Genomic DNA, 26,624 nt, shown 5'->3' on the forward strand with positions numbered 1-26,624 from the left:
TTTGATCCCACATATTTATGGTTGTACAAATAATGGATTTTTTGGCTTGGGCATTCAATTGAGAAACTGGAAGCAAGTCTCTTGGTTTTACTTGACCAGAAAGAATTTTTGTTTTCAGACAAGCTAAAATGGAGCAATTTGCTTAGTTTTGGTTTCCTCAGTCCTTTTCTACTGCCTGCAATAAAAATGGGTCAATTTCCAATTTAATTTAACTTTTAATTGAAAACAGTGTTTTGAAGCAAATACTTAAAATATTTTTGCATCAAAAATTCAGAAAAAATTCAGGCTTTTCTGGTTTCTTAATTTTTCTGGCTAATGCTATCTTTTCACTTTGGCTGTTTGTCAAATCCACATTTTTTTTCCCCCGAAGCAATGTATTTTCATAAATTCATTGCTTATCAGAGTAATTTAACTCAGCATTGTTATTAATTTGCAACTCATTCCTGTTGCTGTACTGTTTAAATACAAAAATTTACAGAATGTTGCTTTTAAAGAGTATAGCCTCTAGCCTACAGTTTGGAAGAGCTGTTGTGTTATGTCAGAGTCTGGTATGACTAGATTAATACAGCTAGACTCTGTGAGACTGACGGCAGTAAGGTAGCATTTGGGTAGCAGAGGTAGTGTCAAAAGCATAGAAAATCATTTGTGATGGGACAGTTTGAAAATACTGGATTAGTCTAAAATGAGATCCTGTACAGGTTAGGGGAGGGCATGGAAAAACAAATTTATAACAAGGTTGGACATGGTCTTCCATTATCAGCAAGCTATTCTGCAGTTATCCAGCTTTCTTGCACTTTCAGCATAACTGTTAATTGCAATTGTCAGAGACTACATTAGAGCAGAAAAATAAGAGGCTAATTAAAACCAGTAGGTGCTTATTTCTTTAATTTCAGCAAGAAGAAGAAGGTAGCATATTTGTTGGGAGATCTCGCTTCTCTTCAGGACGACTTACCCAGCAACATTAGTGCAGCTGGGGTTGGGGGCTCAGTGGATTTACCTCTTATGAACAAAAGAGCTACGTTACTCTTTTCTGTCCCTTCTCATCAGAAAGCATCAGCTATTTTGGACTAAGTGTAGGACTTGAACTATAAACTAGTAATAGCGGGGCATGTTTTTTAGAAGTTAGTGGGATTGTGTGATTTGAAAAAGCTAGGCACCCAGTTATCTTACTATCTTCTTTTTTTTTTTTTTTCTGGTAGTTAGAATAAACTTTTATAAACCAATGCTAATTGTAAATGTCCACGCTGTTCAACAGGAGGCAGCTTACAGTGAATGAATTCCAAAGTATAATACTGCGCCATGACTAGTGGGGTGGTGACATACCTGTTTAACAGAGCTGCTCTGGAGATTTCACTTTGTACAAGACACCCATGTGCTAGGAAAGTGTTCTAGCTTAAGAACCAGGCTTAGATAGCTTAGCCACTGTGAGAATGGTTTTGGAGGCCTTGCTAGCTGGAAGAAGAGGAAATTATCTCAAACAGGTGTTTCATCAAGTCCTCTGAAAGGATTTTTAAGTGTCCAAATTTGGGAACTAACTCTTGGACACTAGGTATATGCTTCTGCTGCTGAGAATGTGCGCAGCTCTGTTGATGGGTTGGTCTTTAATGTTGGTTGCTGAAATGTATTAGGTGGTCACAGCCTGAGCTTGGTGGAGATTCTTGAAGTGTCGGAGAAACTTGCATTCAATGCCATTGATGAGTCAGTTAGGAGGAACACAGCAGTTTTTAAGGCATTGCTGTGTGGTATAATTGTGCAGAACCACGCTTCTCATGGGTATTTGAGATATGGAAAGGGAGATATATTACTTTCCTGATCCTCCTGGTGCACTAGATAGTTTAGCTGTAGTGGGCAAGCTGGTCATGGCTACTTATCACACTGCTCTGTGTGTGTGTGTATGTGCTGGGAAGGAGCATTGGTATGTTCCATGTGAATTATGTGAGGGTCAGCTGTGGTCTGGACTCAAAACAGCTTAAAGTTTAGGGCTAAAACTTTGTTGTTTGTAGTGTGGCTGAATGATGGCTGAGAGTGGGAGAAGAAATTATCCTGTAACGCAGGTGGATGGGGAAGGAGCTGAACTACCTGTAGTTTAGAAACCTCTGCTATTGATAGTAAGGGAAGCATGAGATCTTTCAGCCTCTGGATAGGTCTCCACGGGGAGACTGTGATGCACCCATCAGTCCTCAGGCAGAGCAGTTCCCTGGTCCTCTGGCTGCACAGTGCGATGTGTGCAGCTCTGCTGCAGGATGGCCTGCCACACGCTGCACCTCCTTCCCACCCTGCTAGGTGGAAGAAGGGCATGTCTGGTAGCTCATATGCTGCTGTAGTGGGCGTTCGAAATAATAGTCTTCAGGATGGATTGGCAGGGGAGGCCAGCAGTGTGGAGGAAGAGGTGAAGGGAGCAAAAGAGAGAAAAGGACTTCGGTGTTAGGATACATTACGCTTAAAATTCTGAGACTGTTCTACAGTTGGGCCACATAAAGAATTAGATGTACAATTTGAAGTAAGTTCTGTAGGAAAATAATTGGACTGGTGAAGCAATCTCACTCTCAGTAAATTGTTTTCTGAGGAGCCTATCCTGAACAGGGCTGTGCAGCTCTTCCTGATATTTGAGCATCCTCGGGTCTCATTGACTCAGTGGGAATTAAATTCATTGAACTCCTCACTAAGCAATTAATTCCTTATAGGTCTAATTTTTCTGCTGCAAAGTGGTAGCTGCCTTTACTTTTAGTTAGCAGTCATACCCTGTGCTTCTCAAGTCCAAGCCTTAGCATGCCTGTATCATTTAATGGTTCCTTTGCGAGATACGTATTAAAGCATTTGTGTATGTATTTTGTTCCTTTCTGCTTTCTGTGGATAGGATCTCTGATAGTTTTGTTAGGCTGACTGTGTCATGTTAGTAAATAGAACATGCAAAATACTTGGTGGAAAAATCTTTCAAAAAATAATCCTATCAAAAGCTCATAAGACAGTTTTATGGTTTGTTTTGGGTTTTTTAGGTAGGAAGTATTTGTTTTGCCTTCTGAAAGGGATGGATGCACTTCAAATTAAGAGGACAACTTCAGTAGCATGGAGGATGAATGAGATAATAAATGGGATAATGAAAGTGAGATTTTTCTACCTTTCCTTTTCATGAGAGATGATCTGCTGAAATGCAGTATATTTACAGTCCTTGAATTACTGAAGCTCTAAATGTTTTTGCTTTCATGGTCTCCATTTGTGCTACTACACAGTTTGGGATGATGGATTGTGGAGGACTGGGTGTTGGGATTAAAAGAATCAATAGTGTGATACAAAAGCTGAAATAACTCTGATGGAACATCAGTAAAGGCTAAGACTTGCCATAGGGTTTTGAACCTTAAAGAAGAGCTTGAGAAAGTATTTTAAGAAGAATTTGCTTCTCCCCTTACACTTGTAGTGTCTTTATTCCATGAGCAGAAGTCACTTGGGGGTTCTTGTTAAGTGCGGGAGTGGAGAAATTTTTTCTTTTCTGCATGTGTGTGGTGCCCAGCACAATGCCTCTTGGGCACAATGTCTTCCGAGCATTGTCACGATGTCATTACTATCTCAGGCCATAGCTGACCTGAATAAAAATGGAGGAGTAGAGCTCTTAGTAGCCTAGTGTGCTGTTAAAGGGTTCAACACATGCAAACCGTAGGAGAAGTAGGAGAATTTTTATCGTGCTAAAGTTATTCCCTGTTTAAGAGAGCGTGTGTTGCAGATCCATACACTAGTGTGCATACCCCGGAGTGTTCCCAACCAGAAGTCCTCTCATTTGACTCCACCACTGGCAAATTGTGCAAGAACAATTGTAAGGCATGGATTTTGCTCTAGTGTTAGCCCTGTACAGTACTGCCCGCAGTGGTTTGTTAGGATGCAGTTTGGAAGATTTGGTCTGGAGTGGAGAGGATTGTTTGCTGAATAACATACTTTTCAGGGTGAAGGCGGCTGTCTCATGCAAAATAGCTACCATCTTTGTCCAAGCAGAACTCCAGACGTTTGGCTTGGTTGTTTTTTTTTTTTTTTTTTGTTAAGTATGGACTAAATGAGTTAGTCTGAAGTAATTCTGAGCTATGAAACAAGAAAATTGAGGAATCCTTGAATCATTTACTAGGCAGACAGAAACCCAGGTGGGTGATGGTATAGGGGTATATTTGATGACTTCTCTTTCTAAATGATGTACTCATTGAAGGTACAGAAGAACATTGTGTTTCCATTGGGGATCTTTACACAGGAGGCACACCTGGAGCTCCACATTAGATGTTACGGATTTTATGGAAAAGGTGCTATTGAATGTGACTGAAGGGATCACAGCATGCCTCTTAACATTTTTGCTGTAATTCTGAGTGTTCCTGTCCTCATTGTTATCTTCTTGTTTCCCAAATGTTTATCAGAACTACTTTTACAACTTACAGCAATGTGCAAAAATCAAAATTCTGATTGCACGTTGCATTCTGAAAAGATATAGTCATTGCTTTCATATACATAATTCATACTGATGTCACACTCTGGACTTAGAATTTTGACGCTGTTAGTCTCATAGTTTAAAAACAGTATATAAAATGTAGATACATAATAAAAAATACAAAACCAGTAAGTTTTTATGTATACAAAAATTAATAAAATATTTATTTAAAAAAAAGACATAGCTCTATCACAAAGGTAAATCAAAATCAGAGAGGCAGGTTAAGTCAGAGCCATAAATGCTCCTCCTCTGAATTGAATACACATTTTGAAACAAAAGTAATTTAGACACATGACACTAAACAAACATGGGAAAGCTAGGCTGTTAGAAACAGCTAAGGTTTTCAACACTATCTAAGCAAACTGTATGGGACTTGCCTATTAAAATATGCTGTGTAAAAATAAACCTATTAAGACAAGGTTGGCTTCATCATTTTTCTTCTGCAAATTAGGTGGTAGTTTCTGGCACTAACATTTTAGAGCTGAAAATGCAGAAACAAGGTTTGGTCATACACCTATTTGCTTCTTTCAAAGTCAAGCCGTCACAAAAGGAAGAAAAGGAATGCACTGCTCTGAAATACATTGATGTTATTAGTTATGTATTAAAATGCAACACATCTTAAAAAATACTAATTTGGTCAAAATACTTACATTGAATGATGTCTTCCAAGGGAAGAGAGTACTTAAACCAGCAATGTGTTTAAGCTTACGACTGATTTCAAGCATGAGAACGCAGAAGTACTCGCCTGCTTAAAATTAAGAGCAAGATTAACTGGACAAGGTTAATAGCCCTGCTGGGATGAGATCAGGTGTTCAGCTATAAGGACCTGACTCTGCCAATTTTACCCATGTTTTTTTTTTCCTGCAGTGAGACACCTATGAGGTTTTATTCCATTTGGTACAAGGGTGGTGTAGCCAAATGCTACTTAGGCCTTAAATCTAAGAGATGAAATCTTAAGCTCCAGGATCAGGCCGCCTTCTTGCTTAATATTGCATTAAACTGACTTATTGGTAGCTTAAGTTTCACAGAGGTTCAAGGGAGAGGAGAGTGCCCTCTGGGACAGCTGCTTTGCAGATGTGGTGGCAGAAGGGCCATCAAGGGCCATCAGCCAGGCTTGGCCTGGTTAGCACAAGGAGAGAAACCCGGCCTTTGGCCGGCTGCGGGTGGTATTCTTCCCGAGTTCAAACCTGTCGAGGAGGGGACAGGACCTGAACTGCGGCCTCCCATGCCGCCGGTGAATGCCTCAAGCAGCAGGTTTTTGAGAGGTTTAGATCTGGCTCTGATTCTTTCAGGAGTCCCAGAACCTGAGGGTCTCGGTGCACAGGTTGCCTCTAAACTTGCAGGTCTGAGCCTTGCTGCTTATTGGGGCAGGCAAGAGGTGCAAAACTGAGGCCCTTCAAAAAAACTCCCTAAGTCACAAAATACAGTTCCTGCCCAGATCTGCTGTGTTTCTGAGCGTGACATCTACCCTTTTTTGTTTCTGCTTTCAGGTTGCTCCTATAATTAAAGAAAGGATGATGAAGAAGGGCAGCATGATGCTTGGGTACCAGCCTCACCAGGGCAAAGTCAACTTCTTCCGCCAGGTGGTGATCAGCCCGCAAGTTAGTCGAGAGGACATGGACTTCTTGCTGGATGAAATCGAACTGCTTGCTAAGGACTTGTAGCTGTAGCTCCGTGGCACCAGGCGCTGCTCACATGCGGTATTTAAGGAGGGAGAACAGCAGCAGCATTCTGGTGCTATTTTGCGGAAGGTAGTATAAAGCTTGACATATAGTTTGGAAACTGTCGTTTTACAGAGTGATGCTAAGGGCTTTGCTGGTATGACACCCCTTCCCAGGAAAGTATTTGCCGATGGGGGGCTGAGAGTGGCTTGGGGCAGGCTTGCCGCCGCTGCCGCCATTCTGGGAAGTGTTTCCTTCAGAAAGGGAGCACTTCTGAAAATGGTGTCTACGTCCCAGGGAGGGCAGCTATTTACGGGGTGCCTATGCACAGTGTGGCTCAAACTGCTCACTTACGTATGCAGGCAATACTCTTCTAAGTTACTGTTAGGAGTGGATTTAGCTCAGTGAGCCTTAAAATGCTAGTTAATACTCTGTCAATATTTTAGTTTGCTCTGTGTTTAAGGGTAGAGGCCTGGCTGGTAGTTACACAGGTAAGACTGGAAGTTGTGGGCTTATATGAAGAGTTCCTCGCGGCCCCTCACTAGGTGGATTGGCCAGGTTTTCCGCTGTGAGCACAGGCAGACGGTAGAATGGGGCTTGGTGGGCTTGTGCTGTCGCTGTCCTGGTTGGTTTGCAGGATGCCCCTACACAAAGCCCCGAGCAACCAATATTGACCCTGCTTTAAGCAGGTTAAACTAGATGACCTGTTAAGGTCCCTTCCAACCTACAGGATTTTGTGATTCTGTGAAATACAATCGTTGGGCCCAGTCGGTGTTTGCTAGCGTTGCCCACCTGAATCTCACAACCCCTTTAGCAGAGCTAAGAATATTGCAGTAGCACTTAAAGCTTCGTACCTCTTTGTTAACAGGAATTACCTGTCATTTCTGAACTGCTGTTCACCTTCCTCTATTTTTAAAGTGTAAAGATTTATTTAGCAGCTTTTAGATGCATTTTAAAATTATAACAGAAAAATATATATTTACCTGAAAGATATGTAGTTTTTTATGTCTGGTGACTATATATTAAGAATATAGCAGAATTACTTATATGTCATTGTCTGCTTGTATTTTCCTACAGATTTGAGATGTTATCAGTGTTATAATATATAATATATAGAACATGTATTATATAATATAACATAATCTTATGTTATTATTGTATAATTTATATTTTGACACTGAAATTAAGGTGGTGGTGATCAGAGAAGGCCTGCCTGTGATTTTAGGATATGAACAGCTTGAACATTTTTGGTCAATCTTAAGTTGCAAAATTAAGTTCTAAGCTTTGTGTTAAGAATCACAGAACAGTTTTGATCTGGTTTGATTCTATGAAATGATCCATTTTATAAAGATAGAAATTTATTTCTTGGGGTGAAGTTCTTGCAGCAAAGTAATGGAAATAGCCATGCCTTTCACCTTGTAATCAACACCTGCTTAGCTTCAAAGTTTTGATGTTTGCTCCTTATTCTGCATTTGAAGTAGCACTGACCAATGCGAACTTTTCTGCTATAACGTTATCTGTCCTGCTGAAAGCTGTCTTTAAACACAATGATATCTTGTCTTCATTTCCTACATTGTACTAGGATCCAACGTTGCATGAAATTCCTTCTTTCAGTCTCCAGGATGGTGGTGTGGAAAGATTAACAAGGTCATGATAACCAAGGAGGTCACACTATTGGAGTGGTAGATAGGAGCAAGAGTCACCCTGCAGCAATGGCAGATGCCTTTTACAGTGCTGGAAGTGAATATTTTTGTGCTATTACAGTGATTCACTGGACTTTAAGCCAAACCCACATTGATATTAATATAAAAATGTGTATCGCAAAGTGGCCCCTGGATTCTGCCCCGCAATACCCAAGTTCACTTTATTGCCTTGTGCTTTTGGCTATACCAGCTGTCGTGATCTTGGAAAGCCCCTAACTAAATCCAGGGCCCATAAGGCTTATTTAGCCTCCCAGGCACTCTGGGTAGAGTGCAGAGTGCACGAAGGGGTGTTGGGTGGATGGGATGGCTGCTGTTGCTTCTTGAGTTGGACAGTTCCCCTTCAGTTACCCCTTCTCCTTCTCTCTTTTGAACTGGAAGGGAAAGACAGAATACAGTGTCCGGATGTTTTGATTATGGTCCAGACTCTTGGTGAGTACTTGATTTTTGTTTCAGGGAGAGCTATGTCACCTTCCATCAGCTAAGAAGTTGGTCTGTGGTGTTTCATGACACCACTATAATCAAAAGAAGTGTTACTGCCTTGTTTCTCTTCATGTTGTTAGTGCATTTCTCTGTTTCTGTGACACTTGTGGCACATGTCAGACTGAAGTAACACAGTTCCCTTCTGTAGCACTAGTGGCTCTAGTATTTTTAAATGAATGGAAAGCAAAATGGAAAAAAATTATGTTTGCAGAAAGTAGGTCTCTCCGCTCAACATGTACACCTGTTTCTTCAAAGGTATAGGTTAACCTTCCAGTGTGGTGTGAGTACTTGATCTAATCTCCATATCTTTTCTATTATTTCTGATCCCTTATCATGTCCCCGATGCGCAATATGATGATCTCATTTCGGGTCTAATGTAATGTTCTCATAGTTGCCTGTGTAGCGCTAGTATGTACAAAATGTCTATTTTGTAGCTGGTGATTTTAATAAAAAGTCAGGTAAATGACACCCTTATAAATAAAGACTGTGTTTGTCATTTGTCAGTCTAAAACCGCAGTGATACATATAAAGAAGGTATCTGTGAGCACTCCAGATGGAGAAACAACAAACTGCCAGCACAGGTTTAAAATGTGAAACCTAGTTTAACCCTGCTTCAGGAAGTGGTTTATCAGTGTGCTGTGCCCATGTAATTTTTTTAACAAACATCTTGGTTGAAAATATGTCACAATTTATCTCATTCTTGCTTTCAAATGCAGAAGCTAAATTGTCTTTGCATAAATGACCATTTTATTTATTTTTTTTTACTATTCTAGGTAGTTTGGAATGTCCCGTGAGCTCCCTCTCCTAATTACTGACAAGCACCATCTCTCAGGATGCTAAACCAAGTTATAGAAGTTGTGAGGTACAGGTATAAATCAGTGTAGAAGCTGATCCGTTGGTTGTTTGTAATTTCTTGTGTCTGCTTCTAATAATATTTTTTTCAATAGGAAAGGAAGGAAATAATTAGACAGAAGGGATGCTGAGGCAGTTTTTACCCTTAGCTGTGTGAATGCATCTTGTGAGAACATTGGGCATTTTATGCTGGGTCCATGTGCAAAACCACTCACACAAATCATCGTGCCTGGAACTAGCAGTCCTTGTCTCAGGACTTCTAATATTATTTTCTGTGATAGATTAATATACTAGTTGGTATTAATCAGATTCTGGTTATGAATGATTTCAGTGCTTCTAACTCCCACTGCTTTTACTGGAAACCCTTGCTGGATTGGGCCCCGAGTTTTATCGCTAGGATCTTTCATTTCAACACCAGCAGTTTGACACTCAGAACATCTCCGTTTATCTACTCAAGGTTCGTGCCTAGAGACTGAGATTTACCTTTATTTCTGTGAGACTGAATTGAAGTGTATTTTCATTTGCATTCTTCAGTGATGCATTAGGATGCTTTTCAAGTATCATTTGACCCTTAAAGGACAAGTAATATCCTTTAAGAACAGCCTGGTAGAACTGGTAGAGTTGCGTTCCCAGAATGCCACGTAAGAGCATGTAAAAACCTGTTATGTGCCTGGGGCTTTCTCATGCACACAGATCACAGTATTAGTTCATGCTCAAATAATTTTTATTTTTAAATGCTTGGGTAGCATGATTGGGCTTACAAAGCTGATACAAAATGTTGAAGGCAGAGGAGAATAATTCAGAAATACTAAATGCTAAGTCTGCTTTCTCCTGCTGTGTCACACATGAGGTCTGTGATGAGCCAAAGGGAAGCTGAAAGCGTCATTTGAGTCCCCCATTTTCATCAGTGCCAAATCTGCCCAGCCTCTCTTCCCCCGCCGCTGGCTGGTTCCATGGGCTTTCCCGATGGGAAAGTGATGGGTGTGTGTTCATCCTGGAAATCAGTTGTAGGCAAGGCGCACTCACAGCCCTTCTTCCTGTGGCATAATTGGTAAATGCTGATAAATCATCTGAGCTGATAAGCACCGTGTCTAGCACTGTAACTGCTAAGTATTGCTGCTGTTACATCCCAAAATAATGCAATTGCACACATTCATTATGGCTTAATTGCACATGCTAATTGCAGGTTAGATGCAATCAAACAGCACTGCCTGGCAAATGCACTGTACAGACCATGAGAAACCCTTGTGGAGGGGTTTTCTTTCTTTAAATTGAATCTAGTCTCCCACAATTATATGTTTTTGCTTCAGATGTACAATTAGATGTTATTAGTCTAATTCTGTAACTACACAATAATCAACCAAAAATTGAACTTTGAGAAGCAAAACAAAACAAGGAAATTTGCACAGCAAGAGGTACAATAAAGAGAACGTCAAAGGTTTTGAGGGAAACCCACAGAAGGAAACAATGATCATGTGGGTGATTAACCTTTGCTAAATCTAACACACGTGAGTGGTCCTCGTGGCTGTGCTGCAGGAGTGAGTGGTGGAGCAGCACCAGTCGTGGAGCCATCAAAGAACTTGCCTATGCCCTGAAACTGCAGCTGTCTGCCTCAGCATAGCGTGGTCCATCCACTGACCCTAGACAAGCCCTTTCAGAAGGCAAGATGCTTTTGTAGTACAGTAACGGCTTTTGTATATATCGGGGTAAAGTTTTAAAGTAGTCTTAATAATAAAAGTGGTACTGAAAGGGTATCTTGAAAGTCCCAACAGAGCTGACCACTTTAAGCCTTAGTAGCTCATGTACCATTATACAGTTGATCACATTTATAAAATTTCTGTAAAAAAAACCCAGTAAAATCTTTATTGTATGAAGGATAAAGGCAAATAATAGGAACTGAAGGACACGGACCCTTAGTAGTTCTGTCAAACGCAGCTGTTCTGTTATGATGAAGTAATTTCTTTCTTGTAAATAACTTGGAGAACAATAATTTCTACAGAGCTATTTAAAAATGGAAAGTATGATGAAAGCACTTGCCATGAAATACTAGAGGCCTAAGGAAAATAACATCTGTCTTTGGGACTGTGCAGTCTATATTGTCCTCTGTACAACACTGTTCTTCCAAGAAATTTTCACCCAGCTTGTCATTCTGGGAAAATGACTCCTGAAATCTGACAGGCATTGGCACTGGCAGCTTTATACATCCTGCCCCTTTCATGCCAGGTAAGATGGATTTTTAACTCTTGCTCAGTTTCTGTGCTGTCTTTTATGCCTTGGACGTTTTTTCAGAGTGAAATTTTCAGTATTTGGCACCATAGGAAAAATATCAGGGAAGCAGAAGGGGGAAAACTGAAAGCTGAAGCAAAAGCAGTGCACAGACTGGTATCTTAAAGTGACATTTTGTCTTCTCTTTCTCAGCAGTGGATTTGTCTAGATGCTGAAATGATGATCACTGGCTGCTTCTGTCAGAATTACAGTAACACCACAATCAGGACTTCACTGTGCACTGTACAGTAGACCAGTTTGGTCATGGGAAACTAAGTAAGGCAAAGGGTGGGAGAAAGAGATGCTAGTTCCTGTTTTACAGAAGAACGATGCATAAGGAACTTAAAATCTCTATTTTTGTGAAACCTTGCCCTGCAGCTTTAGAAAAATTGTTGCGGGGGTCACTACTCGGAGACAGCAGTGACTGAAAACGGGACATGCTATGATATGGGCTTAGCAGAGGGAGATGGTGCTAGGCTATCCAGAGAGCTTTCTGGGGGAAAAAAATCAAATTTTCTAGACTGGACTCTTACTGTGTTTGATGTTGTATAATTTGGGAAAACCTACATAAGATAGGAAGTGGGACAGAAAATGTAAGGTGGGTAGGACTATCTAGTGAAAGATGAAAACGAGTGATGGAGAAGGGAAGATACCACTCAAACGTGGGCATTGATTCTGGGCTAATTTAGCTTCACACTGTCATCACTAACCTTTTTGAAAAGATTATGTTCATTAAATTTGTTGATGAAGCCGTGTTGGAAATTAGGCTGACATGGTGGAGAACTAGGAGATTTTAAGAGCTTGTGGCAAGGGAGGCTCAGTCAAAGTGCAAAATCTTTGAGGACTCGCAAAAAGCTGCAAGAACTTTTTGGTTAGAGGTAGGATGTACTGAACACTTGGAAAATTGTGGGGATAAGTGTAATGATGGCATAAATAGCGGTGTATGAGCTAAACCTGAATGCCATATAAAGTCAGCCAGACAAGAAGTTTGGTGGTAAACATCAAAGCACATCTGGCCTCACATCTGGAGCATAGCAAGGAAACCCTGACAGGCAGCAGGCTCGGCGGCTGCTCCAGGCCTCTGTCCCCCAGCTCTGCTGTCTCAAGCTGGGAGCAGTGGGCGGTGGGAATGTTAACTGGTGTTACAGACTGAAGAGCAGCGCTCCCTAGGTGTGTGCTCCATCTACCCGTGTGTCCTCTGGTAACCGACCTGTGCCACGCGCAGGATGATGTCTCTTCCAAAGAGCAATCCTGAACATCTCATGTGTGGCAGGGGAGGGAATTGGAACTGAAATTTCTTGGGATTTTTCAAAGTCAAAAAATGTTGCTTTGTTTTAGGCAGTCTCCTGTGCAAACATTGGATTTCAATAGACTTTAGGGAAATGCACACAGACCTGGGATAATTTCTTGTCATCCTGCCTAAATAGTGACAGGAATATGTTTCCTTGCTGTGTAACCCATGATGACACTGGTGTGTTTGGGGCATTGAAGCTGGGCAATGGGGAGCTCAGAGGGCCATGAAAAAAACACTTTCCTGACTGTGAGCCTCTCAGCTGAGCACTGATTCCTTACTCGTGCTCTTTACCAAGGTTAAAAACTGACTCGGGAGCATGTAAGCCACTTTCAGCTCTATGGCCTAAGAGTGCTGAGTTTCCAGGCTTGATTTTCTTCTGAAGCAATCCAAATGTCTGGGTTTTTAAAAATGTTTTCCTTTCCTTGAGAAATATTGATGTTCTACGGTGAGTTACAGAAGAGGATGTCCTGTCCCCATGCCCCAACACATTTTGGAATTTCCCATAGAACAAAATTTCCAGATTCCTGACCACCCGGAACTCAGACCTTTGGAGCCACAGACCAAACACAGAACTGCGACCCCTGTGAGAAGATAGGATCTCAAGATGTCATCAAGATGATATGACCACCATCCTGAGGTAAGATCAGCGATATCTGAGAACTAGTGTCTAACCTTTGTCTAGTCTATCACCAAAAGTGCTGGACGGACAGCCTGCAGTCTTCCCGTAATGGATAATCCAGATTTTCCTGCTGTGTTTGATCTACCTACCATGATTAGGGCTAACGCATGGTTTTCCTCTCAGCAACCTCTACGTGTTCTAAGTTCATTATCTTACTGCCCCTTAATTATTGGCTTTTCTAGTCCTGCATTACAGTCATTCCTCCCACATTTCTTCAGAGGCTGTGTTTGAGAATCTTCTGATTGTTCCACTGCCCAAAACAAGGCAGAGCAGTTCTCTGAACTCTTACCAGGTTTTCAAAGGGAGCAGGATCACTTTGTACATCTCTCAGCTACACTGCTGTTTGTACGTCACCATGATGCTCGCCGCCTTTTGTAACAGCAAGACACTATTGACTCTTGTCAGGCTTGTGATCCACCCTGAGCACTAGAGCTTCTTTGGCCAGCTGCTCTCCATTAGATATCCGTATGCTTAATTACTCCTTTGTAAGTGTTCCCAGTAACGAGGATCATGGTTTTTCAAAACATTTATTCAATATGTCAAGAACAATTTGAATTGTCAGTCCATCCTGCAGCACACTTGCAGCCTCTCACAGCATGATACAGTTTGCAGGTTTCATAAGCATTTACATTTGTCTATCACCTAGGTAATTATTTAAAATACTGAATAGGAGCCTCGCGTGGGTCATTGTGGGATGGTACTCAGTGCCTCCTAGGGATATACATAGTAACTGTTGTAAATTCAAGCCAGCTTTGCATCAGCTCTGCACTTGAATTTGAGCAACATTTCCCTAGTTTGCTAACAAGAATATCACTTGAGGTGACATCAAAAACCTTTCTAAGCTCAACACATATAATGCTTACTGTATCTTCTCCATTTTACAAGAGCTACTGCTCTGTACGATAAAAAAAATACATTGACGAATCCATGTTGCCCCCTACCCTCTTCATACTGTTTTCCAGTTGCCTTCAAATAATTTGATTCTTCCTACCCCTTGTAATTTCCTGAGAGACAAGGAACTGAATGGGTTCCCCAGCTCTTTTTGCCCCATTTCAAGTAGTAAGTACTACCTCTGTCCCTTTGGCTATGTGGGAGCAAACTGTGTGACTGCAGAAATCCTCGCTGGGGCATATTGCATCTCGGAGAACTTGACCCTCAGGGGGGCTGGGGCAGGGGCTGGGGCCTGGGGATGCCGCAGGGCCTGGCCAGGCTGCTTACCTGAGCGCTGACTCTGGGAAAGCAGGGGTCTTGGAAGGGGAACACAGGGGAGCACCAAAGCCTTGCCTTGGTACAGAGCTATGATATGGCTGGGACATGCATCTGGATTCGGAACTGGACATGTGTTTTATGCAAAGAGTCAGAGTAGTCAAAGACAAGCACAAATAGATCTGAGATGGCAATTTTTGTCCACATCAGTCAGCTGAAACAATACAATATACTAAGCATTTTCCACCCTTTTCTTATCCCATACTAGTTTGAGAATTAATCTTTTATTGTCTGATTGTAGCTAGACAGAAGACTAATATAACCAAACAAGTACTAAACATTTTGGCCTTTCCATCCACTCTCCTTTTCAGTTGTACAGTTCATCCTGAAGGGGTTTCTTTTATGGTTTTAGTTTTGTTTTTTAATGCTTTTCCTTCATAAAAAAAGTACCCTCAGTATTTAGTTTGCTGGGTGTCTTTAGAATGGGAAGACAAAGACGTTGCTCTGGTCCCGGAGTATTGAACCTGATGAGGCAATCATGTAGGAGATATTTGCATAAGACGTTAAAAAAAAAAAGAAAAAAAAGAGTTCCTCCCCCCTGCCTGATTAAGGGCCCTTCCCCCATAATTGTTGTCTTAATGAAAGCATTGCATGCAGCTCACAATCCCTATAATTCCATTTTAATTACTCCTGGAAGACAATTAAAGCAGTTATTTAAAAATCAATTCTTACCATAAAATACAGCAAAATGGAGTCACAAGCATATGCAAGTTATTCATCAGAGCATTTAATATCCTCAGGTTAATAATTTTATTATTGCCAGGGTGCATGGCTTAAGCAAGAAATGTGTTGCTACGTGGGTGAGAGGTGTCACTCGCTCTGTAGCATTCAAACATTCCAATTGCTAATGCATTGGCCGCACATAAAGAAAAAGAGATAGAAAAAGATGAACATCATCATTTGACCTGTCTGACCCTGTATCCAAAGCTTATTTCATGCATTTGTCCATGAAATAAATTTCCATCTCTTCTAGAAGCTAATATGATTGATTCTGCACATCGGGGCAAGTAGTTTAGATATACAGAGCTCCAGCCTCGCCAGCCCACACGGCCATCAAGACTCACCCAGGATTGCCAGAATGCTCATTGGAAAATGAAAAGGCAAAATTTTCTTTGTAAAAATCCATTGTATTCCTTGTTTAGGATTTTTGAAACAAATACTTTGTATCATTAGCACTAATGTGAAGATACATAAAGAAAAGAACAACCGGTCTCTAAGCTAGTGTATGAGCAACTCTCCATGTGTCTGCACCAAAAATCTCCGTAAAATCCACAGACCCAATAGGTCGCATTGCTGAAGTCAAACCTATTGACCTCAGCAGTGTTGTAGTGGGGTGAGGAAACGGTCTTACTTGGGAGCCCATGAAAGCACACGGAACAGACTTCATCTGTCCAAGCTTCAGCTGCCTGCCCGTTGGCTGCCCATGCCCAGACTCCCTTGTGGCTCCCTGTGCAGCCCCGCTCCCGCCGGGAAGGGCCCACCCTGCCATGGGAGCCAACTTTAGGCCAAGCTGCTGATGTCATAAGGATGGTGAGATGCTGCCGCATCGCGCGCTCGCTTTGGGGAGAGTTTTCCTGAGATTGTTCTACGTTGAAAAGCAAACCCTCTTCTGCCAAAATGTTTGCCTCTAGAGCCTATAAAACCAAATTAGACTCTTCCCCAGCTCAAGAATGAATTTTGTCTAGTTGTGTGTCATGGATATAATAAACAGTTTATACTCAGGCAAAGGCTGTGTTTAAGTATGGCTGAATCCTGTTTGGTTTACTGTGATTAACCCAAACAATTTAAAAATGGATGAAGTAAGTTAATTTAAATTCTTTCTTCCATTTCCTATGGCTTTGTTAAGATTAGGTTCTTAAAGCAACCATTCCAGAAATTATTTCAAGACAAGCCCATTAATGTTAACATTCCTAAATTAAAATGAAATTGCTTTTTTTCTCCCCCCCTTATTTAATAAGGCTTACATGTCCTTTCCAGAAGTACCCAGGCTAAACAACCTGCTGCTTAATGGGCGATGCCCTTAATGCCTTAAAACACAGGAGCACTTTGCTATGCCATTCAGAGCAATACAAGAAGAATTTCAGTCTAATCCCCTGCAAGCTGCGTTTGCAGACTCCTCCCCAGTAGTGAGGCTGAAGTGTCGGTGATGTTGTCATGTCACAGAAATAATGCTCCTGCTTCTCCCGTGGGGTTTAGATGTGCAAAAGGGGTTGTAGCCAAAGCACATGAGCAAATCTGTGTAAAAGCATACAAGGCTTAACAACTGGAAAATTAACAGTCTTCGTATGAGATTTATGTCCTGTTCAAAACCTTTTAGCTAATTAAAGGTATGGCCTACTTTCTGCTGCCTGCAGGAATACCAGATGGACGTCTTATGGAAAGCGCGTATCTCTTGAAGAGAATCTGTACCCTGGCTTTAATTTGCCAAAGGAGGAAACCTCACCTTTCCAGAAATAAGGCTGGATTCAGGTATAATCAGCAGTTACCATCTTTCACTTGCTAAGTGCCTCTCTTATGGATGGGCTGCTCCTGAATGTAATATGTTGTCTGTTAACCCATGTGCTGCAAGTTATAATTCTCCTTGGTGGCGGCACCGCGTAGTTGTTTGTCTTGGTGGTGTGAGCAGATGGGTTTTGTGTTTTCTTCTACTGGATCCTTTCTCTGACAACCTTTAGTTGAGTTTCGTTGGATCAGAGATATTTTTGTCGTTCCAGGCATTCATATATCCTGTATAAAAGGCTTTGCTCTTTCAAAAAGTAGTGTTTTGCTTTAAATGATTCTCAAACAATTGTTGCAATGATGCACTGAAATTGCCCAGAGTAGGCCTTGTATTTTTATCTCAATCTCTGAAGCAACAGCCCTTGTCACTTCTGAGTCTCGGAAGGCATTTCATATACATTGCCAAATGATATATTCCCAATTTAATATCAATATTTTTATAATCTTATTTTACTGAGTAGTCGTAGCACAGACAGCCTTGCTGGGTGAGCGCAGAGATCCTCTCAGCATTCGCATACGTGTTTGAGGAAGTCAACAGGTAAAGGCCCGCCTTTAGGAGCTAAACGTTTGCAGCCACAGACAGGCAGATGTTATCTCAGGGGAAGTTTATATTGTCTTCTGTTTGAGAACTAGAAAGACAATTTTCACCTTCAAAGGAAATCAGGAATTACATTAAATCAATACCTTCTGCAAAACATTTTCTAACCTTAAATGGTTTCCCGCAAGGCTGAAACACGAAGACTCAGGCGTAGTTCTAACAGAAGAAAGTCTGTTTCTGGAGCTCTTTGTACCAGCTGGAAAGTGCTGGGCTTGGCCTTTGTCAGGGTGGGCTGGGGGGTGTGTGTGTGAGGAGCTCCCCTTCTGCAGCTCACCGTACAGCTCCGATAACACATCCCGCATCCCACATTGCTCTCACTTATCCAAAATAATGTACTCGCCTAAACCCCACATGCAGCCAGCCAGAGGCTGAGGCACACTGCAAAAACCAGGACATCTCAAAGGTTTTTACGTTACACTGGCAGGTGACTGAGCTGCATGATACAAAAAACCCTGTTGCAGCAGGGCTGTAAATGTTGTAGGGGTGTTTTCATTCCTGGCTTGGGGGGTGGGAGGGTGAGAGTCAAGGGTGGAGTCGGAGGGGTGATGCAAGTTGCTCGTGTGAATGACAAGCCAGTGGTGATGTGGTCATCCTGTCCTTCAGCAAACACAGAGACCTCGGGCAGCCCCTCAAACCGAAGCGGAAAGCTGCCAAGCCTGGCCAGAGACCTGACCGCCATCTCTGTGCAAGCTGGTTAGAAACACGTTCGATGTGCGTTTCTTTCAGGCTTCGCTTCCTCTGCATCGCTCCCACCCTAAATCAGCAAAGTGGCGGTGTTTTCAACAGGTGTGTGCGGTGGGTTTACTCAGGTGCCATTTCTGGAGGTGGGCAGACCCTAGCAGTCAGGATGGTCCCTGTAGGGGAGAGGAGGGGGCTGGGGCAGGAGCGGTAGGCAGGAAGAAGGGCATGGCTCTAGCCTGAGCAGAACCAATGGTGAGGTGCCCCGTGGGAGGTCACGCAGTGCTCAGCTCAACGCTTGAACCCAAACAGCTGATGCAGGTCCTGGTCTGAAACACAAACGCAGTAAGTTGCCTTCATGAGAGAAAGACCAGTGCCCTGACCCCAAACTGGAGGTAGGAGGAAGAGCATTGCACAGCCCCCGTTCAGGCACCTGAGGGTGCCTGGGAGGAGGAGAGGAGTGGTGGGGAGGAGATGTTGGTAGCTGGGGCTTGAAGCCGTGGAAGGGTGAAAAAAAGCAAGTTGAATTGCTTTTTGTTGTTCTTCCACAGGAAAGCCTTGCTGCAGCAGAGGAGCAAGAGGTGTTTTCAGTGCTTTCAGCTGTGAGTGGTCCCTTGGGTGACACACATGAGCCTGCTAGCCTGGGAAGAAATGCCAGGGATCTTTGCTCTACCTGCTTTCACATGGCAGCACGTTTATGAACCAGACATCTCAGCAGTGGGAGTTCACTCATGCGAACTTGATCAGGTAACCATCTTATGTTTTAAGAATTTAGTTACGTAAACGCAGGTGTCTGAAGGGATTAGTTTATCACCATTATAACTGAGCAACTAATTCACAGCAGATAATTTATGAGCTGCCTTTTGCCTTTGTCTCTTCATGAAGTGATTAGATGGTGCTCAAAGTGTTCATCGGTCAAGAGTTTTAGATCTATTTCCTGGGCTTGGTCCTCCCAGAAGCTTCACAATTTGGCCGTATCTCAACAAACCACTGACTTTCTCCTCAGCTTTCTGCCCACGAGCAAGGCCTTTCAGCTGCTGGAGGTCAGAAATAGGTGAAAGCTGCAAACAGGTCTAGGCATGGTGAGGAAGTGTGGTCTGGACAGCCAAGCTGGGACACCATGGGCTCAGGCCAAATGGGTCTTGGGGGTCATGCTGGGAAACGTAATCCACTAGCACACAGGTGCCCGATCAAAAAAACAACCAAGCACCAAAATCCTGCAGCGAGGTGCATTACTTGTACTGATAGAGGAGGAGACTGGGATTTTTGGCACACACACCCCCCCAGCAAGAGCCTCTGAACGTGCATATGGTGCGCACTGACTTGCATGAATATTTGCCAAGTAATAAGCAGCATGAACGCAGCCAAACTGCGTTCAGGAACGAGCAGCAGACAGTCTGGAACAGAATTCACTCCATCTTCTTTGTGGCTGGAGGGAAAAATTGCCATAGGCAGCATTTTATTAAAAACATAATGCCAAAAAAAAGAGAAAAAAAAAAAAAAAAAGAATGCGGGAGGGAGAGAAAGAGCTAAGGATCAGGAAATAAATTAATCAAGGTTTCTCTGGAAGCAAAGGAAGCCCTTGGGTCCCAGCACAGCTGGCTTGACAAGAGGACAATATTGCAGGTGCTCTACATGTGGCCCAGTTTGTTTCCAGGAGCGTTCAGAGCAATGATGTCTTAATTCCTTTCTCCCCTCCAACCCCCAGGAGCCAGGTCATGATTTTTTTCTTCTTTTATCGTTCCTGTCTATTCCAGTAGCAGTTGCAAATACCCTAGAAGGGAGTGAAATCTCGATTGTGCTGGGAGTTACACGAACTGGTAACATGGGCAGGCTGTGCAGGGAAGCTTTGCCATCCAGTTTAGACCATTGCATAGTTCAGTAGTAAACCCAAGGATTGCCTTCTGCATTGCACAGCTGGAGCCTCCTTGCTGTGTACCCTGGTGATAAAATGCTGATTGGGATGCTAATTAAGAGCTGCTTACAGCAGGATGTTGAATACCATATTTAGGATGAGAAAGGTGGGCGAAAGTCTTAATTGAAAAAATTATTAGAAGGATACGGTGTACTTTATTTCAAGGATATTTTGTATATCGAGACTGAAAGGTCTGGCATTTGCCTGCTACGTTTTCTTAAGCCGTTTCGTATTTGGTTTTGCAACACTTGCTTGCCTTGTTATGCCAAAAGGACTTGGGCTTTGAGCCAGTATAGACAGGATGTCGGGGCTTGAAGATCTTTGCAAGTACGTGGCCAGCGGTGGGGACTGGTGAGGGGTGGCCACTGCCATCAGCGCACCAGCAAATGCCGAGGCCGACCACAGTGACGCTAGGCTTGCCTTGGGCACAGCAGGGCGCTGCTGGAAACCACAGAAGTGTGGACAGTGCGGCTTTGGATGTCTGCAGGGAAGCAGAGAGCTGTTTTGTACCTGGTCTTCACTGAAGAAACAGGAGGGAAGGGAAGGCTGTGTCAGTAGTGCTTGCTGGGGAGGGAGAGGCTGTAGAGTATCCTACATCCCTCCGCGTTAGAGCGACTACAGCAAGGCTGGTGCGGGCACGTTGCCTTGCAGCTGGCGGGGTCCTGTCCTGACTGCACCCCCAGCAGCCCTGCAGCAAGGCTCCCTGCAGGCCCCTCTGGGGTGGCCCCAGGCAGCTGGTTTCACCTGGCTGCAGCATCCTCCCTGTGCGGCTGGATTTATAGTCTGGTAGCGTGGGGCAGAGGGGAGCTGGCTTGATGAAGGACCTGGTCACCTGCAGCTGTCTGCTGGCGGGGGCACCTAGGCAGCTTCTCCTTCACAAAGCCCCTGTTTCTCCAAGTTTAGACTAAATGTGGCCGCTGTTCTTTGCACCACAGCTGACATTGGCTGCGTGTGCTGCTTTGTTTGGAGCACCAGGTGCCCGGAGAGGCTGTGAGATCATTAGCTTTGAACATACGCAAAATTCAACAAGGTCTTGAGCAACCTGATCCAAGCTGCCTGTTTTGAACAGGACCCTGGCCCAGGTGACCAGCAAGCACAGTGCCTGCAGCAGAGACCCCTGCTAGCCTTACTTATTCTGCCGTTCTGCTCACCTCAAGAATGAAGACTGCTGGGTGCCTGTTTGGGGAATCCCCACGTAAAGGTTCAAAAGGAGGTATTCAGTGCAACCAAGCATGAGCTCTGGTGGAGGTTTTGGCACCAAAATACGGTCCCTGAAAAAAAAAATAATAATGGTGATACCTGGAGAGTTTCAGATGCCTACACCAGGCACTGGCGGGCTGCATCCTGTGTAAAGGCTTAGATTCATCCTAAGTCCCACTTGAGGCAATTTGAGTGGGGGAAGAGGAGGGTACCTCACTCTTTGTTTATGTGGTGCTTGTGTTCTGCATGTCTTCCATGGGAGCCCAAGCAATTAATCATACAGTTCTCAGTGACACAGATTTAGCGGGCTGTCTTCTGGCTCACTTTAATACCAGCACTGAAACAACTGAAGTTTAACTACAGCCTTATCATAGAATCGTTTAGTTTGGAAAAGACCTTTAAGACCAATGAGCCAACCATTAACCTAGCACTGCCAAATGCACCACTAAACCCAGTGCCTCATCTGTACTGAGAATTGAGCAGCCTAAAAGCCGGAGAACATCAGCTGTGAACCCTCTTCTCTCTCCCCACCCCTGAGACTAGTGACGGTTTTACACTGCAGGGGCTAATGCACCAGCATGTTTGGGTGTCTGCTCGTGCTGTTCTGCTGAAGCGCTGGGTAGAGACCAGAAGAGTCATTAGCAAAACAGGACACATGCAAAGACCGTTGGGCACCCCCAGCATGACATTCAGGCCTCTGGTGGCAAGGAATGGTCCTGAATCCTTTTAGGATAGGGTTTGTTTTAGAAAGAGCGGTCTCCCTATTCTGGATGCTCTAGAGATAAAAGACAAATGCAAGTTGGTGTTATTTTATTTGCTCCAATAAACATTTGCTTTATACAAAACAAAACAAAATGAAAAAAAAACCCAAAACAGTTACAAAGCAAGTTAAGTGCTTCAAACTTGATATACAAGAGTATATATTGTTCACATTCCTATTTCATACATGATGTACAGGTGAAATATTCCTTAAAAGAATAAGAACATTCCTTTACATGTAGTAGTAAAAAAAACCCAAACGTAAAAGTGTCAGTATTGTCAGGAACTACCGGACGCCAGTCCTTGACGTTCAGCGTGGATGGAAGAGGAGGAAGGGGCGGGCGGTCCCTGTCCCCCGCCGCGGGCTGCCGAGGTGGCAGCAGCACCGCTGGAGGGCAGCAGCGCCGCTAGAGGGCAGCAGGCCCCGCCGCCAGACCCAGCGCCCCCCGGCCCCCGCACACCGCATTCGCCGAGTGCCGCGGTAGTCGCCGAGGTTTTTGCCCCGAGGTTGTTTAAATATTTCTGAGTAGTTTGGTTAAAATGAAAGAAAAAAAGGCAGATACAAACCCATTTCAAATAAAATATTTGTCATCTTAAGTCCTATTTGAGGAAGCGTGATTCCTATTGACTTACATGGCAACATCTTCTGGAGAAATAGCGATGTTCATCTGTCAAAGGTGTTTAATAAATTGCACCAGATACATCCGTACAGGGCTGGCTTGTGCCGGCTGAATTTCTAATTTCCAAGGCCTGCTTCCATGCCGTGGGGAAGAAAAAGGTGGAAAAATTGCTGCAAAACTCCTGAAGACAAAATTGTTAGCACTTACTAAACACATCGCTGCCATTTATATAGACCCAATGTGATGTGAACTACCTTATTAAACATTTGGAGAACTTCTGAAAGAATGTAAGCAATGTCTGAGGGCTCCTTTTGGAATAAATCGTCTTTCTTGGGGTTTGGGCTTATTTTCTGTTAATTGCTGACTTGCTGAGGGCAGAATATACCATTAACCTAATGCTACAGTGTTTTCCCTCACCTCCGAGGTCCTTTTGCAAGGAACTTTTCTCTAGAAAGCATAGAACAGAGTCAGACTGGGGTCTGTCAAGCAATTTGACATGCTGTACAGGGGAAAAAAAAAAAAAAAAAAGAGTTTGTTCTTATAGCAACACAATCAAGGTAAAAGGAAGGGAAAAAAATAGTACTGCCTGCACTGAGAATGCACAGCAAATATAAAACATCTGCTTGGATTATTGCTGGCCCTGTTTTGTTTTGTATGGTTTGGGGGTGGGAGGAGGAGAAACTCATCCTGCTGATATTTTGTAACCTGCTTGCAAGCAGCATGAATTCAAAGCAATAAACATATAACATTAATAACCTCTGTATCAAAGCACACATGTGGAGGGACCAAAGTTCTTTGCACTGCTGTTCTGGGACATTGTAAGGACACAGGGGTGAAGGTGAGAGGGCAAAGGCATCCCTGAACCTTCCAAAATGTGCTGCGGACAGGACCATATAGGTACAACTGCAAAGCCAAATTGGCCTGTCTGCTGTGAGACTGCTCCTGCAGCCGTGAACTGCAGGGCCACAGCCAGGTGCTTACAGCACATGCTTTGAAGGCCATCTTCCTACCACCTCATACTCCGAGCTTTTTGGCAGATCGCTTAGGGCACAGTTGCTGGTGTCCTGCTATGCCAGCATCTCCAGGCTCCTTCCCTAAGGGCGAGTGATCTCCTGGAAGCACTTTTGAAAAAATTTTAACTCTTTTTCTTTTTTTTTTTTTTTTTTTCCGAGCATGGCTGTGTATAGATATATAGATATATATATATACATACACACACTTTTTTAATATATATATATAGTATATATATATATATATAATAGCAATTTCATAGTTATATACAGGCATTAATAAAGTGCATAATGTTATTGGCTATTTTCAAATCTCATTTCCTGAGGAAGTGCTAACATACATAGCTCCTCCTGTGACATGATGCCAGCAGCCAATGCTAGGGTATGACACTTACTCCCCAGCTTTTAATTCCCACGAATACATCTCTCCGTTCAGAGCTGGAGCCTAAAGGGAGTAGTGACAGCCTCAGTCCTCCAGGAAGCAAGTCAAGGCACCGATCGAGACTTCTTCCTTTGCAAGGTGAACGCATCTAGGAGCGACTTCCCTCTGTTCTGGAGCTCTTGGGCACATGCTACTTGGCAGTGGTCACGGAGCCATCTTCAGGGATCTTCTCCTCTGAACAGCTTCTTCCCGAGAGCTTGTCATGGTGCTTGAGCTCGCTGAAGCGCTCCGCAACGCACTGTGCTGTGAGCCGCGCCTCGGGGTCGTGGTCCCAGCACTCAATGAGAGTTTCACACACCATCTGGATGCCCTGCAGAGAGCACAGAGAGCAGCCAGTCAGCGCCAGAGCCCACGTGTGGGTTGCCTTAGTGCCCTCTGAAGTTCAGGGGTTATTCACCTGGGTCCTGGGGGTGCTTTATGGGCTCTGCTGCTATGGTCACGGGGGGCATGCCTTTTTTTTTTTTTTTTTTTTTTTTAATAAAGACACCCTACTACAATATTTTATGCCCTTTAGTTGGTACTGTCATTTCTGAGCTTATGGTCTGACATTTTATAACAAGAAAAATGACACATTGGACTAGTGTTATAGAATCAAGTAGGGTTTTTTCCAATCAAGATGATCAGAATTCTTCTGTGTAACTTCCCAGTCAATCCATGCCTCTGACTGCCTGAATTCTGTTTGGGTTTTTCAAACAAAATTCTGACTGCCAGCAATATCAGGCCCAGCCTTAGCTCTTTATGAATTCCTTGCAGGCTAACTAAATCTGTGGGCAAATATGGGACACAGTCACACACCTGAACGCGTCACTCACAGATGTAGCTATTTAACCTTCATTTCAGTACCCGATGCACATGTTTAGAGGAGCAAAAAACAGTTGCATCTCTGTAATGCATTTTATAAACATGAGGTATTTGCCAGGAAATCGTGTGCTTTGCTTTATGACACTAAAAGCCCATTAAGTAGGATTTATCTTAAACTTCTTATTTAAAAAAATAACAGTTCACAACACTGCATTAATTGCATAATTTACCTAATTGGTGATGTTGACTGATGTCAATGTTAATAGCAGAACGTTATTGTCTGTATACAAATAACATTAGTTTTCTGCTGGCATTGAAATTACAAGCAGTAAATTAAATTAAATATTAAACATTAACTTGAAATCAATAGTGCAACAAATCTCATTAAGGGGAAAAAAATTGTAATATGTAAAACCATTCCAGAATTTTATCACGATGAATAATGAGTTCATTACAAAAACACGACTGCAGAGGAAGGAAATGAATATGGAATAGCCATTACAGTACGAACAACTTCTGTGGAGTTCAAAGCAGATCCTCAGCTGCTGCAAACTGTCACAGCCCTGCCGAAGCTGATGCATCACTGCATTTTAGATAGCGCAATGTGAAACGCTGAAGGGGTTCAGATGAAGGGAATTAAATCCACCTTCATTAAATGTCCTGTGGGTGTGTTATCAGGCATTCATTTCCTGCCTTAGACTCTTAGCTCCAACCCCGCCGGGGCCAGCTGTGCCCATCCCAGTGACATGCGAGCGCAGATGCACGGTCCCTCCAGTCGGTGGGGTGCCCCGCACTGGGGGCACACTGAGGGCTGGGTTTTACATAGGGAGGAAATCTCCAAAGTCGAATGCAGGACACCTAGGTCCAAATCTGCTATTGTTTTACTCGCTATGTCAACCCAGAGGTGACAAAATTCACGGTGTATCTTAGAGCTCTACTCCAGTACCTTGAGCTGCAGCCCCCGCTCAGGCTTGCTGCTGTGAGAGCAGCTGTGGGGCTGTGCTGGCCGTGCATGAAGCGAGCGCCCAGACACCCCTTCAGGGCCTAACCAGCAGTATCGCGCGTTCCTGCTGCCACAGAGCACAGTGCCTGCAGCAGCAGCCCTGTCCCAAACACGGAATCGCTGGGCCACCTGACACTGCGCCAGGCCTGCTGTAAGCACCAATGACTTTTGCTTTTAGGGGCCTTCATCACCTTCTATTACATGTCAACCATCTGACTCTTCCCAAATGCAGGGCAGAAATAGTTGCTGACCGCTTCTGCCTCTGCATTAGGGTGTGCAGTACCTTTCTTTCATATCCAGCAACAGACAGGTACTAAGTTAGATTTTGCTCTTGAGAAAAACTCTCATTATCCTCAGGTTTGCTGACCACAGATCTTCCTGTTGTTTTTCTGTTTCCTTAAGCAGTTCTTTACCCTACCCTTCTTTAATTTTTTTCA

General features: G+C 43.3%; 2 protein-coding genes across 7 annotated transcripts in view; one reads left to right on the forward strand and one right to left on the reverse strand.

Moving 5' to 3' along the window:
* Positions 1-22,571, forward strand: part of GADL1 (glutamate decarboxylase like 1) — a 159,605-nt gene extending 137,034 nt beyond the window's left edge. For 3 of the 5 annotated variants that reach the window (XM_080387331.1, XM_080387332.1, XM_080387330.1), the window contains exon 15: positions 5,953-22,571. In XM_080387331.1, coding sequence (XP_080243457.1) covers positions 5,953-6,126 — 174 coding nt within the window. In that variant the 3' untranslated portion in view covers positions 6,127-22,571. The remainder of the gene's footprint in view (positions 1-5,952) is intronic. The other 2 variants (XR_013928101.1, XR_013928102.1) reach the window with 2 other exon arrangements.
* Positions 22,346-26,624, reverse strand: part of TGFBR2 (transforming growth factor beta receptor 2) — a 61,249-nt gene continuing 56,970 nt past the window's right edge. For both annotated transcript variants that reach the window (XM_080387329.1, XM_080387328.1), the window contains one exon: positions 22,346-24,693. In XM_080387329.1, coding sequence (XP_080243455.1) covers positions 24,514-24,693 — 180 coding nt within the window. In that variant the 3' untranslated portion in view covers positions 22,346-24,513. The remainder of the gene's footprint in view (positions 24,694-26,624) is intronic.

Source organism: Falco punctatus, assembly GCF_963210335.1.
Source record: "Falco punctatus genome assembly, chromosome: 4".
NCBI classification, from domain to species: Eukaryota; Metazoa; Chordata; class Aves; order Falconiformes; family Falconidae; genus Falco; species Falco punctatus.